This window comes from Equus asinus, chromosome 2, assembly GCF_041296235.1.
Source record: "Equus asinus isolate D_3611 breed Donkey chromosome 2, EquAss-T2T_v2, whole genome shotgun sequence".
NCBI classification, from domain to species: domain Eukaryota; kingdom Metazoa; phylum Chordata; class Mammalia; order Perissodactyla; family Equidae; genus Equus; species Equus asinus.
Window position 1 is genome coordinate 142,302,210 of NC_091791.1, and position 20,447 is coordinate 142,322,656.

Here is a 20,447-nt window from a genome sequence, read left to right on the forward strand (position 1 = left end):
ATTTATGACTGTACAAAGGACATTATTATGTGTGGTCTCCCATTTTCGTCTTTGTCATTTGTATTATTACACATAGCACAAAATGTCTTCAACTGAGTGTATTCACATAAACATATCTATTGAGATTATATATTACAGTAAAAACTTGGTTGTTGGGCATATAGCCAAATGGAAATTGTGGTCAGAAGTTGAAGGTAGGTTTATATCTTTGAGAAAACGTGAAGTTCAAAAAAATTTTTTGTGGAGAACTGTTATTGGTAGATTAACAAACAGAGGAAACTCCAAATTGAAGTCAGGGCTCAGTAGCAAATTATGGTTAAACGTACACTTATAGTTGCTCAGATGGGATGAAGGGAGGCAGGTTACAGGAGGGAAAAGAATCTGACATGTGAAGTGCTGGGTACAGGTTACGCACTCTGTACATAAGCGTAGTGCATGAACATCTGAGAAAGACAGCTCTACCTCCACTCCATTCCCTGTGTTCCTGTCATGCTTAGTTTGTATCTTTAGTGTTCACACTCATCATATTCTATTTACATGATGTGTATATGTTTGTGTGTATATTTGTAGTATGTTACAGAAACAATGTAACTTGTACATGGTATTTTTATAAAAAGAAATAAAAATTAGCCATAATTTAATCTCCATAAAACCATTACTGATTATGTGATCCTCTAGTATTTTTCCTGTGTATTTTATCCACATATTTATACTTCTCCACCTCCGCCATACAAAAAATTGTTGTAATATTTTTCTATACTTGTTTTCCAGGCACTTTGCTAATGCTCGTTAATGAGCTGGCCACAGTCCCTACCCTCATCGAAGCCGATCACTACTGTGGACCCCTCTGAACAAATTTCTCAAAATAATTGCCACTGTGCTGAGCGTTAGGAAAGGGAAGACACCAGATGCTAGGGAGTGAATATCAGGGGCATATTAGGGAATTTAGGGGGATCCCTGAATCTAGAGGATTTAGGAAAGGCCCCTCTGAGGAAGCATGTCATTTAGGATGCTTTCAGTTTCAGATAACAGACTTGAAATAACAACTAATATTGGCTTAAACAGTGAGCTCATTTATTCTCTCTAATCGCAAGCAGTATACACAGAGGAGGGGTGGTGACTGAACAGAGTCACATGGGACCCAGCCTCTCTGGGATTCTCGTGGCTTTCTAGCCGTGGTCACAAGATGCTCGCAGCAGTTCCAAATGTCACAGCCTCACACAATGATGTCCAGAGGCAGAAAAGGGAGAGGTTTTCCCCACCTGTCTCCTTTAAAAAGGGAAGAACCCTTTTCCGAAAGTTCCCCCAGGAGACTTTGATTCATGTCTCTTGGGCCAGAATTGTGTCATGTGTATATTTCTCACCGAGTCCTTAGTAAAGAGAGTTGAGTTACCATGAGGATCAGAAGAATCAGGATTCAGCCCCTGGGGGTGTGGAGTGGCCATCTCTCCCTGACACGCATTGTCCAATATTTGAACAGAATCAGATTTCTGTAAGCTAGGAAGAAAGGGAGGGGCACCCCATTAATAAAGCACTAAGTGAATTATGTACATCCATACGATGAAGTCCTCATCAGCTGTTTAGAAAGAGGCAGATGTGTGTGTATTGAAGAGCATTAGCTTCAAAATGTATTTAGTGAAGGAACAAAGGTAGAGAACACTGTGTATATGATGCATCTATTTGTGTAAAAACAGAAACAAAAAAATGCTCTCTCATATGCCAATATTTGCAGAAAATACTTCTGGAAGGACCTAAGAAAATGTTTACAGTATTTTCTCTGAGGGTGATAAGAGAGAGATTTATAATTCACTATATCTTTTTTACTGTTTTGGTTTTCCCCTACAGTTATGTATCTATAATTTATTTTCGTATTTGTTGATTAGAAATAACTAATTGGGGCCAGCCCAGTGGCACAGTGATTAAGTTCACACGTTCCACTTCAGTGGCCCAGGGTTCACCGGTTCGGATCCCGGGTGTGGACATGGCAACACTTGGCACGCCATGCTGTGGTAGGCGTCCCACATATAAAGTAGAGGAAGATGGGCACAGATGTTAACTCAGGGCCGGTCTTCCTCAGCAAAAAGAGGAGGGTTGGCAGCAGGTAGCTCAGGGCTAATCTTCCTCAAAAAAAAAAAAGAAAAGAAAAAAGAAATAACTAACTGTATAGAAAAACAAAGTAGAAAGACATAAAACATGTAAATAAAAATGCCAAGATACTTTCTATCTATATAATGCTTGTAAAAAAAAGTATCTAATTCATTTAAATTTTTTCAAGTTTTATTTTAAAATATACTTCCAACATATGTCCACACAAAAACTTGCACATGAATGTTCATAGCATCATTATAGTCAAAACGTAGAAAAAAACTAAATGTCCATCTATCAACAAAAGAGTGGATAAACAAAATGGGGTATATACATACCATGGGATATTATTCAGCTATAAAAAAAAGTGAAGTGCCGATAATGCTACAACATGGGTGAACCTCAAAAATATTATGCTAAATGAAAGAAGCCAATTGGAAAAGACCACATGTTGTATGATTCCATTTATATTATATGTGTAGAATTGGCAAATTTATAGAGACAGAAAGTAAATTAGAGGTTGTCTGAGACTAGGGAGGTTGAGGGGAAATTAGGAGTGACTGCTAAGGGGGTTTCTTTTGGAGGTGATGAAAATGTTCTAAAGTTGTGATGGTGGTTGCACACTATATGAATATACTAAAAACCATTGAATTGTACACTTTCAGTGGGTCACTTGTATGGTATGTGAATTATATCTCAATAAAGTTATTTTTTTAATGTGCTTACATTGTGTTTCCTGCATCCACCAGCAAAATTTCCAGGAACACTACTTCAGGTTATTTATGAATATCACAGAATAAATTGAAACATATCAATCCCTTTGTTCGTTGAAAATTTGGTTACTCCTCTGGCAAGATTTTTTTTCTCTACTCTTTTATGCATGTATAGACTTGCATACTTACCCTTTTTCCAAAAACCTGTCACTAGTATTTTTGGTTTTGTTCCTTCTGCTTTCACCTTTCCTATAAATATGAGCCTGTAAACTCTATTTTTTGTGACCATAGCTTTACTCCTATTTTTAATAATTTTCTTAAAAAATCATCTCATCAAAGAATTCACACAAAGATTAAAAATGAGATAGTATAAAGGGGCTTATAAGGAACAGCAACAGACTCTGGTGCCCCATCCTCCCGCCTATTCCTGCTTCTCAGGAGGAAACACTTTTTAACTGTTTCTCTTTGTTATTGGATCATTATTCCCATATTGCTGAATAGCTCATACATCCATGTCCCAAGTGGACTTCCAGCTATGATAGATGAGTAAATAGTCAACTTATGTTTGGCTAATAGTTTGGACTCTCATAGGATTCCAGGTTGAAGATAATTTTTCCTCAGAGACTTAAAGGCATTGCTTTATCATCATTGAGCATTGTGTTGCTGTTGAAAAGTCTGATTCTTAGTCCTTTGGGGATGGTCTTTCTCTCTCTGTTTGAAAATTTTGATAGTTATCCTTATCCTAGTGTTTTAAAATTTCACAGTGATATGCCTTGTGTGTACAGTTTTTAAAATCTATTATAGTGGACCTTTGGTAAGCAGTTCAATATAAAGACTGCTGTTTCCCTTTGGCTCTGAAAATTTTAGGGTGAATTATTTTTTAAATAAGTTTCTTCCCTCTGTTTGTGTTATCATTTGAGGATTCCAACTGCTTGGATATGGGGTCGCCTAGACTGATTCTGTCTTTCTCAACAGGAATTCCTCATGTGAACCACAGAACACAGGAAATGGTTTGAGTGACTGTTTTCTCACATCTTCTGAGGGTGGTCTTATCCAGTACCATTCTAGATACGTAGGAGAGAAATTAATAGATAGCATACAGTGAATGTGTTAGGTCAGCAAACTTTTTCTTGTAGGGCCAGATAGTAAATATTCTAGGTGTCACGGTCCAGGAGGCAAAAATCAAGGCTATTATGTAGGTATCTATATATCCATTTAAAATGTAACCATTTAAAAATATAAAAACGTTTTTATCTCATGGACTGTAAAAAAAAAAAAAAATTGGGTGGCTGGCTGGATTTGGCCCCCAAGCCATAGTTTGTTTAACTTCTGTTTTAGGGCATTAAGGCTTGTTTCAGTGAATCTGTTCAGAAAAATCCTCTTTTTTAAATTTTCTCTCTCATTTTCCATTAACTTAGCTTTTTGTTCTACATTTTGTGAGATTTCTGCACATTTACTTTAAATTCCTTATATTTGAATTCAACAGTCACTTTTAGCTCCAAAACCTCCCCTTTGTTCTCCAATTGTTCCCTTTTTCTGGTATTCTATTTTTGGTTTATAGATGCAAGACTTTCCCAGATATTTCCAAGGATCCTAGTTACAGTTTTTTAGAGTGTTTTCTTTTGTTTTCTAAATTATCTCTTTTTCCTTTGAGGACAATTTTTCTGTTTGTACGTCTGTGATCTCTGGTAATTTAGCCATAGTTAACAGTGAGACGTAGAAAAACCATGTATTGCTTCTATACATAAAAAGGCATAAACATTCAACAATTACGTGTTACATTTTTAGTTACCACTTATATTTTATATGTTAAAACCGGTGGTTGCATTTTTGTTAAATCTCTACCTGAACTCAGACGCAGAGAAACTCTGATAATGTGTGTGTGTCTGTGTGTGTGTGTGTGTGTGTGTACCATCCAGAGGGCTGGGTGCTACCTGAACATTCTCTCATCAGGGGCGGTTGCCCCCTTTGCTTTGTACCCTGTGTTTTTAAAATAGTTTTCAACTCCCTCTGCCCTGCTTCATTGCTTTCATCCCTGCTTCATCTGTCTACTAAGGAGTTGTTGAAATTGCTCACCTGCTGGTGGCCTTCACATGTGATCTTTGCTGTGATGGTTTTCTACCTTTCATAAACTACTATTACTTATATAGGATCTCAAGAAGGAGAGATTAAATGTTTGTGTGCAGGTTGCCATTTTGAATTAGTATTCTTACACATTTTTAATTGTATTTTTTCATTTATTCTGTGCCTCTGATATAAAAAAAAAGTACACAAGTCTTTCATGGTGTTTATCATTCAGTAGGGAGATATCACACATACACGATTAAGTTTAGTAAAAGGAGGAATGTAGTCACTGTTGTGATAACCTGAAAACAGAGGAGCAGGAGTGATGGGAGATGAGGCTTTAGGGAGGAGTTGACGTTTGAGCTGAGGCTTCAGCAATGGGTGGCTTTTAGACACATGGAGAGGAGAAGGTATTTCAATTGGAGAGACCTTAGCGTGTACAAGAAGTACAGGTCAGAAAGCGCAGGAAGCAGTGAGCAGTCTGTTTCTAACGTTATTGGAACATAGGGTGTATGTGGATTTAGTTGGGCAGGAGGACAGCTGTAGAAGACAAGGCTGGAAAGGCAAATTGGACTCATCATGAAGCATCGTTCCACGCTCAGGCGTTTGGATTCTATTCTTTAAGCCATCGGGAACAACTGTTGAGTAGGGCAGTAAAGATGGCCTAAACTGTCTTTTAGGTTAAGTCACTCCAGTAATAGTAGGAAAAACAGCTTAAAAAGATAAGATAGTTGAGGTACAGAATCTTGTTAGGAAGCTATTAATAGTAGGCTGAAACAGGACAGCAGGGGCCTGAGTAGATCAGATATTTTATACCTATTTTCTTAGCGATATGCATTGAACATCTACAGACTATCTGCCAGGTACTTTGACGGACACTGAGACTTCCGATTTTTCCTCTCAAAATGTTTTTCATGGCCTTGTCTCCCTCCCTATTCTCACTGGGACCATCCCAGGCAGCTCTCAGCACTTCATGCATGAGTTACTAGGGCCACAGTCCCCATGGACTCCAGGGTCTCTCTCCAGTCCAATCCATTCCAATTCATAAAAGCTTCATTTTCTTCCCTACCGATCAAGTCTTAACTCCTTTTCTGGATTTCCATACCCTCAGCCTGGCTCTACCCCAACTAACCAAATTTTTCTTGACACTTTCTAATACAAAAATGTTCTTATCAGTTTGATCTCTATAGAACATGCTCATTCTGCCCCCATGCCTTTCTTCATGTGATCTGCTGGCTGTAAATGTTCTCTATACTTTCTTATTCCAATCTTCCCATCTTTCGAGTCTCAGCTCAGCTTTATCTCCTCCCCAAAACTTTCTCTACATCTTCTTAGAAAAGACGAAAATCTTACACTTACACTATTCATCTTACACTATTTTTCTATTCCCCTGGTGTCTAGCCCTTGACTGGGGCTTCCATCCTCATAGTTGCCATGGCTACATTATGACTGTAGGAGTGCCCACTGTCCTAACCAAGTTCCAGACAGGAAAGAGAAATGCAAAGGGCAAAAGGGACGTCTCGCCCAGCTGAGTTAGCCCCCTCTAAAGAGCTCTCCCAGAAGTCCCATCCGATGATTGCGACTAGGTTGGCCTCATTGGTTACCTCTAGTTGCAGGGAATCATTTTTATTTTTTGTTTTTATTTTAGTTTTTTTATGAGGAAGATTGGCTCTGAGCTAACATCTGTGCCAATCTTCCTCTTTTTTCTTGAGGAAGATTGCCACTGAGCCAACATCAGTGCCAGTCTTTCTCTGTTTTATGTGGGATGCCGCCACAGTGTGGCTTGATGAGCGGTGCTAGGTCCGTGCCTGGGATCCGAACCTGCAAACCCCAGGCCACCAAAGCAGAGCGCACGAACTTAACCACTATGCCACTGGGCCAGCCCCCATTTTTAGATAGACATATTCAGAGCTTCAATGTTGGACAAATCCAAAGGGCACGGTTCAGATAGAAAACAATACATAAAATAGAATGGAGTGTTTGATATTTCAATCTGAGTGGTGACACACTATAGATATATAAAAAGTCATCAAGCTGTATATATAAGGCTAGTAAAATTTATACTTTACTGATTGTATGTTATACTTCAATTTTAAAAAATTAATGCCCCTCTCCCCCAGAGTTGTGCAGTATGGTGACCCTGGACATGTTGCTGCAGGTAAAATTAGGATTATGTTCTCAGAAGGACATAAGGGAGGGTGGACATTGGGTTAATTATCTAAAAATCTTCGTTACACTCATAGGACTTTTTTCTGAAGGCTATCCATACCTTTGACATGTAAACCAAAGTTTTAAAATATTGCAGTGTTTAATGTAATGTATTTGTCATAGGGAAAAAAATCAATGTAAATGTGAAAATTTTTATACATCATCTCAACTTCTGGTATAAACATTATTAAAAATTTTCTTTGTGTTTGATGTTTAGTAGATATTAACTTGATGTTGAAACGTTACAGCAAAAATGAAGGCAGTGGGGGACCAGCCAGGTGGCACAGTGGTTAGTTCGCCTGCTCTGCTTCAGTGACCCAGGGTTCGTGAGTTCAGATCCCAGGCATGGCCCTACACAGCGCTCATCAAGCCACACTGTGGCTGTATCTCAAATGCAAAATAGAGGAAGATTGGCACAGATGTTAGCTCAGCAACAATCTTCCTCAAGCTAAAAGAGGAAGATTGGCAACAGATGCTAGCTCAGGACCAGTCTTCATCACCAAAAAAAAAGAAAGCATTGGCTTTGAGAAATAAAATACTACGTGTTAATTTTTATTCGTGCTGTAAAATACGACAGTAAGTGAAAACTCAGTGTATACCTTTTGACTGCTTATGTATTTTATATAGTAGAAGTAACAAGTGATTTTATCAAGTCAGTACTAGAAGGATTCAGAATGCTACTTTCTATTAAATCAACTTCTACTTTGGATAATTCTAACCAGATAAATAAAAACTGAGTAAATAAAATTGATGAGAAGGTAAAATCTAGTCTATAGTTTTGTGGGGTTTTTTGAGGAAGATTAGCTCTGAGCTTCCACTGCCAATCCTCCTCTTTTTACTGAGGAAGTCTGGCCCTGAGCTAACATCTGTGCCCATCTTCCTCTATTTTATATGTGGGATGCCTGCCACAGCATGGCTTGATAAGCTGTGCATATGTCTGTGCCTAGGATCTGAACCGGCGAACCCCGAGCCCCCCAAGTGGAGCACACGAACCTAACTACCACACCACCCAGCTGGCCCCTAGTCTATATTTTTAAGTGCTTGAAAATGTTTAAATAATTTTTTGAAATTTTACTTCCCTTCATTCTATTTTAGAAAAATAGGAAACAGAAGCAACCAAATCTATTTTGTTGTTATGATAAAACTATTAGAAAATGAATGACATGTGACTAGTGTGCTTTTGTATTAAGTATCTCATGTAACTTAAAAAACATTTTAATAGCAGGAATTAGGAAATAGCAATATTTTCAAGCATTTATTTCTCGGTATCTGTGGGTTGATGTTCACTTGTTTTTAAAGAAAGGTTTTGTTTTTCTTTCTTAGGTCCATCCTCAGGAGCACCGGCTTCTTTTTGAAGTATTTGATGAAAATCGATTGGTAAGTTGTATTTTACTAGTGTGAAATGTGAAGCAAGGGTATATTTCAGTACGGCAGCAAGGAAAAGTGGGTTGGGGATCTGTGATGTGAGAGATGATTTGGGGGGGTTTGGAGACTCTAGGCAAAATGATGAGGAAGATGAGATTTTTTTTCTGCTTCCTAGTGCTACTCTCTACCTTTCTGTTCTCTTCCCAAGCACCTCTCCTGATTGTCAGTTCTCAACAGATTATAAGGTATTACTCAAGGCCACTTGTGTTGAGATGGCAGGAGAGCTGGCTTCTTTGTCTTGCCTCCCCTCACACTCATCCTGGTACCCTGGTGGGTAGACCCAGGCTCAGGGAGCCTTCTCCCACAGTGTCTTCCATTGTGTCTCCTCACTCCAGTGAATTTCTTAGGGTGAATTTCTTAGGGTTGCCTGTATCCGGTTATGACATCCCATCCACTCTCTTATCCCCACTCTTCTACAGAGGAAAACTATCCTCTTCACACTGATAATATAAAGTCCTCTAAAGGATTGTCTGCTCTTACAGAGGCAAAAAGCAAAGTTAAACCTGATTTTATTTTTATATGATGGTAGTTCTGATTCCTGATTTCCTAAAGACTATCTTTTTCCTCATCTTGTCTCTTTGGAATCCTATTTCAAACCTTCTTTTTAGCATCTTACATTTATATTTTAATCCTGTAAGATTTGAACATGAAGGTAAAAGAACAGTGTTATGTATTCAGAGCTTATCAGTTATTAAACAGAAGCACCAAAGAAGAAATTAAACAGTCCTATTCATTTTTTAGCTAACAAACTGTATTTTTTTAAGACTCTGTTTTTAGTGTGAGACTACATAACATGTTTTTTTCTCTCAAGAAATGAGAAGTATACTAGTAACTGAAGATATTGTAAATGAAATCTATTAATTAGCATCGTAAAAAGCAAAGGTGCTTTCTTGCTTCTGGAGGAAACTTCATCACTAACTGGCAATCTGATTTTTTAAGACTGAGTAGCAGATGTTGGTAATTTTTTTTTCCTTTTTCTCCCCAAAGCCCCCCGGTACATAGTTGTATATTCTTAGTTGTGGGTCCTTCTAGTTATGGCATATGGGACGCCACCTCAGCATGGCTTGATTAGCAGTGCCATGTCCGTGCCCAGGATTCGAACCAGCACAACCCTGGGCCACGGAAACAGAGCGCTCAAACTTAACCACTCGGCCACCGGGCCGGCCCCACAGGTGTTGATAATTTGGTTATCAGATATGGTCATTTGCACAGCTTTTGTTTTCAGTTTGCATTTTTGCTTTTTGTATAAAATAGGGAATGGTTTCTTTTTTCCCCCTCTGTCTCTACAGACCTGTTTTCCTTCCAGATGGGAGTAGATGAAATTTAGTTTTTTAATATCATGAATTATACATATAGAAGAAGGTATATATAATATGAATCTTTATTTTAAATAACAAGACAAATGTCTGTACACCTTAAGAACTAGAACATTACCAAAATCTTCAAAACCCCCTGGATCCTTCCCCAATAGCATCTCCTTTTCTTCCCCCACAAGTAGTAGCCACTGTCCTAAATATTATGTTTATCATTTCTTTGCTTTTTAAAATATTTTATCATGTATATATCTATCTATAAAAAGACAGTTTCCTTTTGCATATTTTTTAATTTCTTAAAATAGTATCACTCTGAATACATTCCTCTTTTTTGACATACTTTTTACTTAATGTTATATATGTGAGATTGATCCAAGATAACACATTTTCACTGAGGCATAATTCTCCTTCATCTGCAAATGGTATAATTCTGTAATTTATGTATTTATCCTCCTTAATAGGTATTAGTGTTTCAAATTTTTTGCTATTGCCAATTGATATACATTCTTGCTGTGTTTCCCAATGTACATGTATGAGTGTATCTCTAAGATTCATATTTTGAGGTTGAATCACTGGGTCATGGTATTGCTGGTATTATGTGGTATTACATTGGCGTTTTTCCTGTTGTTAATGACACTGATGTGAATATCTCCCTCATTCTTGGGTGCATCACTGATAAACTCTTTTATTTGAGTTATTTTCATGTTGTCCAAAGGAGGATAGCTCGCATTTGTGCTTTCCAGCCTGCTTAGTTGTCTAGTCTTTTTTGCCAGTAACTTAGTGTGGTGTAACTCTCTCTTCATTGCCAAAATTGATATTCGTCGTACACTGATAGGTGTGTTAACACTCCGTGGTGTTATGACATGTCGAAAGAAAAAAATTGCCTCTGATATTAATAATGGGATATTTCTAGATTTATAAACATGATATGTAAAAATTTTAAAAACCTTTAAAGCTAAAAGCAAAAAGAAAATAATGCATTGATCAGGATATTATAGATCTCCACACCAAGGAATCAGAAGTCTTATTGTAGTCCTGCCTGTGATTTGGTACATTAGCTTATAACCCTGGACAAATTATTCAATCCTTCTGAAAAATATTTTCTCATGCTTTAAAAGTTGGGATAACATTCGGCCAGCCGAGGGGCCTAGTGATTAAGTTTGCACACTCCTCTTTGGTGGCCTGGGGTTCACTGATTTGGATCCCAGGCGCAGACGTGTGCACCATTTATCAAGCCATGCTGTGGCAGGCGTCCCACATATCAAATAGAGGAAGATGGGCACAGATGTTAGCTCAGGGCCAATCTTCCTCAGCTAAAAGAGGAGGATTGGTGGTGGTTGTTAGCTCAGGGCTAATCTTCCTAAAAAACAAAAAAATGGGGATAACAGTATTTGCTCTACCCATCTGATAAATGTATTGTAAGGATAAAATGAGATAATGGGTATCAGAGCACTCAGGAAATGTTTCATCATGATACACATATAACTTTTGTGGACTCATACATTTATGGTTCTCTGATACTATGTTTTTTGTGTTATCTAAGGTATGCCACTTAAGGTATCTACTGTGTTAGATACTCTGCTATGCTTTAGAAATACAGCTTTTCTTGGGGCTGGCCCAGTGGCGCAGCAGTTAAGCTCGCACATTCCTCTTCAGCAGCCTGGGGTTCGCCAGTTCAGATCCCAGGTGTGGACCTACGCACCACTTGTCAAGCCATGCTGTGGCAGGCATCCCACATATAAAGCAGAGGAAGATGGGCACGGATGTTAGCTCAGGGCCAGGCTTCCTCAGCAAGAAAAAGGAGGATTGGCAGCAAATGTTAGCTCAGAGCTAATCTTCCTCAAAAAAAAAACCAGAAAGAAATATAGCTTTTCTCAAGAAGCTCAGTTTACTAGCAAAAGGGAGCAAGAAATAATTAAAACAGGGTGGTGTGCATCATTCTAATCCTCTGATTTGTTGCTAGTCCTAGCAGGTAGCTGAAGTGCGCAGATCACCTGAGATGTCATAGAAGCTATAGCCATTGGTGGAGTAACAGGCTTGATTGTATAGCGATAAATGGTTTATGCCACTGTAAATGTCATTGAATCTTTATTCTCCTGTAGCATCCACAACTAAATTAAGGATATATCCTTTTCCTAGAAGATTCTCTTTGGAAATGTACAGAGAAGAGCACAGATATAATTTTAAGCAGAAACAATTTCTAGTCATCTGGAAAAGATTTGCAATATAAGCGATATTTATTTCAAGAAACAGTAGGCTTAAATTCCTTTTTTTCAGCCGATTTTAAGAATCTGAGCGTTATAAACGGTAGTAGTTTGGTGATGGTGATGGTGGTGGTGTTGCTAGTGATGGGACATTTCAGAATGCTGTGCCTTTAAATGAATTCTACTCACTAATGCAAAAGTTAGTGCTTCTGCGTCACTGCCTTAGAGCTGCACCTGCACGCATCCAGCCTCTGAAGCTCTAGGAGACGTCTATATTCTTTGTTCCAGGTGGAGATGCTGTGCTTCTTAGGTTTAGGGGTTGTATTAAGGTTCTCCAGAGAAACAGAAGCAATAGGATACACACCCACACACCCACACACAGAAGGGGGGAGAGAGAGAGATTTATTTTAAGGAATTGGTTCACACAATTGTGGAAGCTGGCAAGTCTGAAATCTGTGAGGCAGAGCTGGCAGGTCGAAGATCAGATAAGAGCTGATGTTACAGTCTTGCGTGTGAAGTCTGCAGGGCAGGCCAGCGAGCTCAAAACTCAGACAGAGTTTCACTTTGTGGTCTTGGGGCAGAATTGCTGCTTCTTTGGGAAACATGTCTTTGCTCCTAAGGCCTTTAACTGATTGGATGAGGCCCACCACATTATGGAGCGCGGTCTGCTTTGCTCAAAAATCTGCTGATTTAAACGTTAATCACATCTAAAAAATAGCTTCATAGCAACATTTAGACTGGTGTTTGACCAAACAACTGGGCAAAGTAGCTTAGCCAAGACAGTACAAACAATTAACCATCCCAGTGGATTTTGGCCTTTGAAGTTCTAGTCAATGATCAGGGTTATGCGGAACCTATCCATAGCATGGAGATAATCAATAACCACACATCTCAGAATGTGGGGTCCTGAGCTTCAGTCTAAGCCTAAGACATTATCCGTTTCATTCCAAGATAGGAAATTCTATAGGACTTGCATAGATCCCTCCCAGATGAGGGCTGCCACCACTCTCCAGCTCTTCTGCTCTTGAGGGTAGGGTTGGTGCCCCTCTTTTGGCTTCTGTTTGGCCAACGGGCTCCATTTTATCCCAGGTTCTCCATGTTCTACACCTAACTGCTGTAATGGTGGTCCAGATCTTGTGCAGTCCCAGACCAGAGCCAGCAATGCAAATGGCTGAGCCTCTAGAATTTAAACTCAGCCTGGAGTGCTAGGAAGTGCTAGGAAGTTCTTGGCTTACTTTCCTTTGGCTGAAGCCCTACTTGCAAATTTTTCAAGCATCATTCCTGCTTGTCCAGCTGCAGTGCTTTTTGATATTTCTTTAGAAGTGGTACCTGGATCAACTTAAAGAAAATTCTGAAAGAACATGTTAGGCGATCAGAGTAGCTGTGGCGACCATCCATCCGTTTATCCACGCTCCTCTCTGGTGTTACCTAGTGCTCACTTTGTGCCCAGCATGAGCTCAGCAGGATCAGGAGAAATATTTAGTTATGGTCCTCGCACTCTAGAAGCTTAAAATCTGGTTCGGGGACGTGAAACCAATGCTTAGAGTGCAGCCTCCCAAAGAGAAAATGTTTATCTGGCCAAATACCTGAGGTTCATTATTTTATGTTAACGACCAGAGATTAATGCTTATGAACCAGAGGTTTTAGGCCACAGGCATGAGCAATCAGAGCTCATTGACTAGCCTCTTAGAAGTGATCCATTCTTTGAGTTAGCAGACTCCTAACTTAATTCAAGAAGGAAAGTTGCATTCATTTGCAGGCAAAGTGAAAAGGTTACGACTCTTCCTTTTATAAAGAAAAAGGATGATAAGGGAATATTTGCTGAAGTCTGCAAAATGGTAAAGGAGATAGATTATACAAAACCAAAATAACAATAATTTTATTACTAAGTTTACAGTTTTATACACATTCTAAAACACAGTGCTATCTTATTCTAGTCAGAAATATAATTTAATAAATCCCATATTTCTATTTTGTCATGTCTTAGTTGATTAAAAATACTATTTAGAAAATTGTGATTGAGAACAAATTTATCCTGAGTTTTTTTTTTTAAACAAAGTGCAAGTATATGTTTTACATATTTGCTTTCACTTAGGAAAAAAAAACTTACCTAGAAAAATACAACTTGGGTGTAGTACCATGTGGTGTAAACAACTGAACTGTTTTACTTTTTACTTTCCTATGAATGAGCCAGTATATATTTATTACTGGAGTTCCAGCTATAAAATTCAGGTAAGGGGTTTAAATATACCCTGGAGTATTATTTAAAAATAAATTTGTTTCTTTCAAATCGAATACCAACCTTGGTCCATGACATGTGGGGGAGAAATTAAAATATTAAACTTTTATTACCTAGTAAACTGAAAATAAAGTAAAGGTTAAATAAATACAAAGCAGAAAAAATATATATGTATAAAATCACAACCTCTAAAAGGACAAACACTCTACTGTTCTCTGCTGTGGGAGCTTTATCAGCAGTAGTAAGGAATTCCACCTCTAGGGCAGTGCTAGTACTCAAAAATGTAAACAAGTGTATACTTTGTTTATATAAAGAAATATGCAGGGGCCGGCCCCATGGCCCAGTGGTTAAGTTCACACACCCCGCTTTGGGGACCCAGGGTTTCACTGGTTCAGATCCTGGATGCGGACCTAGCACCACTCATCAGGCCATGCTGAGGTAGCGTCCCACATAGCAGAAGTGGAAGGACCTACAACTAGAATATACAACTCTGTACTGGGGGGCTTTGGGGAGAAGAAGAAAAAGAAGATTGGCAACAGATGTTAGCTCAGGGCCAGTCTTAAGGGGGAAAAATATGCAGTATGTTTTTTCTTTCTTTATAGCTATCAGACAGCTAAATGGATTGTTTCAAAGCACCAGTAGGGGCCAGCAAAGAGCTCTTAGAGTTTTTCAGAAGAGAATTGGCATTGAGATATGTTTATTTGATGTGTTAAATCCTTTTTAGACTTCTTTAATTGCCACAACACTCTCTTAAGTGAATGAATTGCAGAGACAGTGGAATAAAATATCTTGTGTGCTCAAACTATATTGGGGTATAGTTTTTCTGTCTAATCTGCATATATTTTTAATGGAATGTTTGCTTAGGCTATTTCTTGGCAGAGTTTTAATAGTCAAAATATAAATGGCATCATTTAAAGACTGTACTACTTGGCTGGAAAAGACCTTAAAATTACAGGAGAAAATGCCTGGTGACAGCTTCTCTTTAACTTTTTTCCTCAGACGTATGCTCAGTTTTTGCAATTGTATTCCTGGGCTAAGTTTGAATTTCTATCCTTAAGCTTTCACTTTTTATAAGTAGTGTTTTGGAAGCTAAAATATTTATCTATTTGATTTAATGCTAAAATTTTAATTCACTCCAAAGTTTTGGTATTTCCAAATTTATACAACTGTTTGAACTTACCCATTTAAAAAAATTTAACAGTCTGTATTCCTTTCTACATTAACTAACTTGACTAGATTCCTAGTATGGCTACTATTTGGAAATTCAATCTTTGATTTGATACTCAATTTCATGGGGCTTCATTCCTACCAACTTCCTGTAATTCTATGCCTCTGGGTAAAAATATTAGTGGTCAAACTCAGCTGGAGAAAGTATAGGCACCGTGATTCACATGGTTAACTGTTCATTTAGTAGAGCTGGAGTGAAAAAATACTGTTCAACTTGAAATGCTAGAAGATTGTTGTTCTTGTGTTACTCATTCATGCAAATTGGAGAAGGTATAATTGAAACAAGGTTGGCAGTGTTTGAGGCAGTGTGCTGCAGCTGAGCTCAGCTTAAAGGTCGCTGGAAATCAAGTGCTTTGTAAGTGAAGGCATTTTGACTACAAGAGATTCAAGACATTTTGGAAACGTCAGTCTCAGGAATGGGTCGTCTTTTTCTTTCTATGATATCTGGTAGCTAATGTTTTACCTAGGATAAAGACTACTACTTAAAAGCTCTTTTAGGCACCACAAATGATTTTTTCGTTCGATGCAGTGCAGCTGCTTCTAGCCTGTCTACCGACAGAGATCTTTGTTATGCCTTTTAGCCCTTAACATGTTTGGAAATGAGAACAAATGGCACAAAGCTTACGAGTGCACTTTGCAGCCAGAAGAAGCAATACTTATCCTTTGTCAGAAACCTCCGGAGATGATTTGGATAGCAGTGTTCACATGTGCTTCAAAAGACCAACACGGATTTCAGCGTCTAATGTTGTTCAAATGAAGCTGACTCCCAGACAGACTGCACTAGCTCCGTTCTTAAAGGAAAACGTTAAGTCTCAGGAAAGATCATCTGTTCCTTCACCTGAAAATGTTAATAAAAAGAGCAGCTGTCTACAGATTTCGCTACAGCCAACAAGGTACAGTGGATGTCTTCCGTCTAGCAATGTCTTAGCTGATGGTGACGATGCTTCATTTGCTTGTGTCTTGAAGGACGGCATTTACAGCACTGCCGTGGTTGATAATGAACTGAATGCTGTGAATGATGGTAACCTTTTAGGCAGTTCTGCCATTCGCAGTGGTAGCCTTAGTAACTTTTCAGCCAGTGAGAATGGATCTTACAGCAGCAACGGTAGTGATTATGGGTCATGCACAAGCATCACAAGTGGAGGTTCATACACCAATAGTATCCTCAGTGACAGCAGTGGTTATACTTTTACACCAACTGATGATACTTTTTTTGGTGGAAATTTATCTTCTGACAGCACCTCCAATAGAAGCGTGCCAAACAGGAATATTACTCCATGTGAAATTTTTTCAAGAAGTACAAGTACAGTTCCATTTGTCCAGGATGACTTGGAGCATGGACTAGAGATTATGAAATTGCCAGTGAGCAGGAACTCGAAAATTCCACTAAAACGTTGTTCATCCTTAGTAATTTTTCCTAGGAGTCCTTCAAATACCCCACCAACTTCTCCAACAAATACAGGTACTCTTCCAAACAAAGGATCCTATCAAACCTCACACCAGTTTCTTATTTCTCCTAGTGAAATTGCCCACAGTGAAGATGGTACTAGTGCAAAGGGATTTCTTTCAACAGCTGTCAATGGACTTCGGTTATCTAAAACAATCTGTACTCCTGGAGAAGGAAGAGACATACGACCCCTTCACGGGAAGGGCTCATTACAAAAGAAAATGGTTATTGCAAATAATAGTCCAAATCAGACTGTCTGTGAAAAGTCACCTGAAGGATATTCTTGTGTTTCAGTGCATTTCACCCAACAGAAAGCAACTACATTAGATTGTGAAACAGCAAATGGTGATTGTAAACCAGAGATTTCAGAAATTAAGCTTAATTCTGAAGCAGAGTATATTAAGCTTATGCATAGGCCATCTGCATGTTTACCATCCTCCCAAAACACAGATTATCAAATAAATATCAATGGACAGTTGGAAAGACCAAATTCACAGATAAACAAAAACCATGCTATTTTACAAAGAAGTATTTCTGTGGGAGGAACTTATCCAAGTGTTTCCTGTTTATCCAGCCTTAAGCACAATTGTTCTAAGGGGGGACCATCTCAATTACTCATAAAGTTTGCATCTGGAAATGAAGGTAAAGTTGATAATTTATCAAGAGACAGCAACAGAGATTTCACAAATGAACTGTCTACTTCTTTGAAACATTCTTGTAAGGTAAGTTTCCTTTGGTCTCAGTAAATGTTAATTTATAATAGATTAGCTTTATGAAATATTTGGTTAAAATTTATTATAACTTAGCAATTTTATATACTTTCTTCATCCTTAGCTAGCAAGTATTTTGTAGTCATGATATTTATATTTGTAAATCTGAAGAAGCCGCAGTAGTTTTTCACTCTGTTATTTTACCAACATAGAAGATAGGCATTAAAAAAAAAGTTTCCAAAGTGATTTAAGCCATAAAACATTTCTGTAGCATAAAAATAAGCCTTAAATAATAATTTATTTTATAACATTTTACCTTGGTATATTTCTCCCTCAAGTGGCATGGTATTTTAATGTCTATCTCCATATTTATTCCTACTTTCAAAAATGCTCATTTGGTATTCTCCCCTCCTTAATCATTGTGAAATAAAGTAAAATATAGAATGCTCATTTAAAATATTAAACAATAAAGAGCCCATATAAAAATGTGAAAAACTTGTTATAAATGAACAGAGAAAGTGTTTCTCTAAAATATATATATTTATTAGATTATTGATAAAAAACTATTAAGCTGTATGTTTAAAGCAGAGGAAAAATAAATGGCATTTACATTTGTATATATCCTTAACCACAGGAATTTTGTTTCCACCCTATTTTTCTTTAGCTACCAGTTAAGACTGCCATCTAAAATGTAACTCATTCTTTGAACAATATTGAATTGTGAATTTTATATTTTTGAATTTAGTTTCAATTTCTAGGCGTTTCCCATAATTTTCTAGTTACCTTAAAATTTACTTTGATAAGTTTGCTTTATTGTATTAGTAACTTTAATGAATTTTAACCAAAACACTCTTTATGTAATTTGGCCTTTCCAAAGTATTTTAAGTATTTTGAACTTAAATAGATTTTTTAAATTTCTGTATTTGGAAAGTCTTGCCAGATACCAGGAAATTAAGAGATTTTTCTGATTAAACCAATACTAGATTGACGGTACCTAGCAGTTTGGGGGAAAACAACTTATCTGTTTATTGGTATTTATATAACACTTAATATCTATATTAAAGGGTTTTTTTGAAACTTCTGGACAAGTAACTTTAGGTAAATAAAATATTAAGTAATTGCTAGTTTGTGTTCTCTTTTGAAATCTGATAAATATAATCATTGTTACCCAATGTCCAGATGTTAATATAAGCAACTACTTTACTGAGGATGAACAAGGATCGGATTTCGAATTCTGATCTATGTTTTAGAATTATTAATTCTGTTTACAAAAATTTTTTTAAAACAGCTTTTTAAGAGATTATAATCCATTCAGCTGTTTTGCCCCCAAAAGAAAGCAATGTGATACTATGAAGAAACATTTTAATAATTTGCTAATTGAATTATATTTACCTTGTAAATTTATTTTACATTTAATGAGATAATCAATCTGAAAGGAATACTTAACCTAGAAATTTTTATAGTAATATTCTTGAAATAGTTGATTTTGTTGTAATATTATAGTTTGTTGTTGATGCTTTTGAAAAGTGGTATTTTCAATGTTTTTAATAAAGTGTGACTAAGTGCCTTTTGCATGGCTAAAAATATACACTTTTGTTGATTTTATTTAAACTTAGGTAAGCTAACTTAAATATTTTTCTGTGACAGCCAAATGCCTAGCTCTGTGCAGATTCTATTTTTTTGATAAATTATTGGATTATAAAATAGTTCAGAAGTGTGTAGTTTGCTGAAGAACTTTAGATTGTTTCTCCTTTTAATGTTTATTAAAGAACTCTTTATAAAAATATTGTAAACAATATACTGATCATTAAATTCAACATATACTAGATCTAAATTGATGTAATTGATTAGTTGTAAATCAAGGGCTTGTTTCAAAAGGAAAATACTAATCTTTTTTCTGAACAAAGCAATGGTAAAAATAATGGGGTTTTAGAAATAATCCTGTGTTTATCAATAATTATATATTCATCTAATTATAGTGGTATATTGTAACTCATTTATAAATAAACAGCTCCCAAAATATTTCCCATGACTCCAGTTAGTCTGGGTTAGTATTCTGATATGCTGAGTCTGGATTCACATTTAACAAGTTGATATTAGAGTAGCGTTTAGTAATGTCAGCTATCTGTACCAAGCAGCCGTGAAATTAAATCACGGCCTTGGTCAGGGACCCTGGTTTCTAAAGCACTGAGAGGCCTACACATTCTTTTCTTATGGTTTTAGCTACCAGTCTCTAGGAGCATAGTATCCAGTTTCTTGCTCTCTATAATCAACAGCTCATTAATGGCAAATTTTTTAAATCTAGTGAGAACTTTTACCTGTATCTGCAACAGGGCTCTGTCCTGTGTTTACAACTTAAAATGAAGATGGGACTTTGTAGTCTGCATGATCATCTATATTTTATTTATTTGCTATCAAAGAACATAACAGTAATTGGCATAGGTTTATTATATATGCTTTTTGAAATATAATATTCCTTTTGTAAAGACCGTATAATGACTTTTTATCTGAAAGTAAATATTTGATGCTTTAACATTGTGTGTAATATTTTATCAGCTTGATCAAGAAATAGGTTATGGAACTAAGATAGTTTTTATCCAGTTACAAAGATTACTATTTAGATTTCTAAAATCTGTGTAATAGTTTACTGTATTATTTTTCCTTATCTCTTGTTTTTTAAATCTCTTGTCTTATGTGGTTACGATGCTCATAGATTTCATTACCCTGTTCTTTAAAATAGCTTAGCATTTTACCCAAGCTTGTACATGTCTTCCATCCTTGACGTATATGCATGTTTTTATCAGAAAGTTTG

General features: G+C 37.0%; 1 protein-coding gene across 2 annotated transcripts in view; it reads left to right on the plus strand.

The window, feature by feature from the left end:
• NEDD4 (NEDD4 E3 ubiquitin protein ligase) overlaps positions 1 to 20,447 on the plus strand; it is a 121,847-nt gene that overhangs the window by 36,046 nt on the left and 65,354 nt on the right. The window contains exon 5 of one of the 2 annotated variants that reach the window (XM_014860449.3): positions 8,394 to 8,447. In XM_014860449.3, the coding sequence (XP_014715935.1) occupies positions 8,394 to 8,447 (54 nt within the window). Of the gene's footprint in view, positions 1 to 8,393; positions 8,448 to 15,783; positions 17,648 to 20,447 lie in introns of those variants that run through there. The other variant, XM_014860448.3, reaches the window with a different exon arrangement.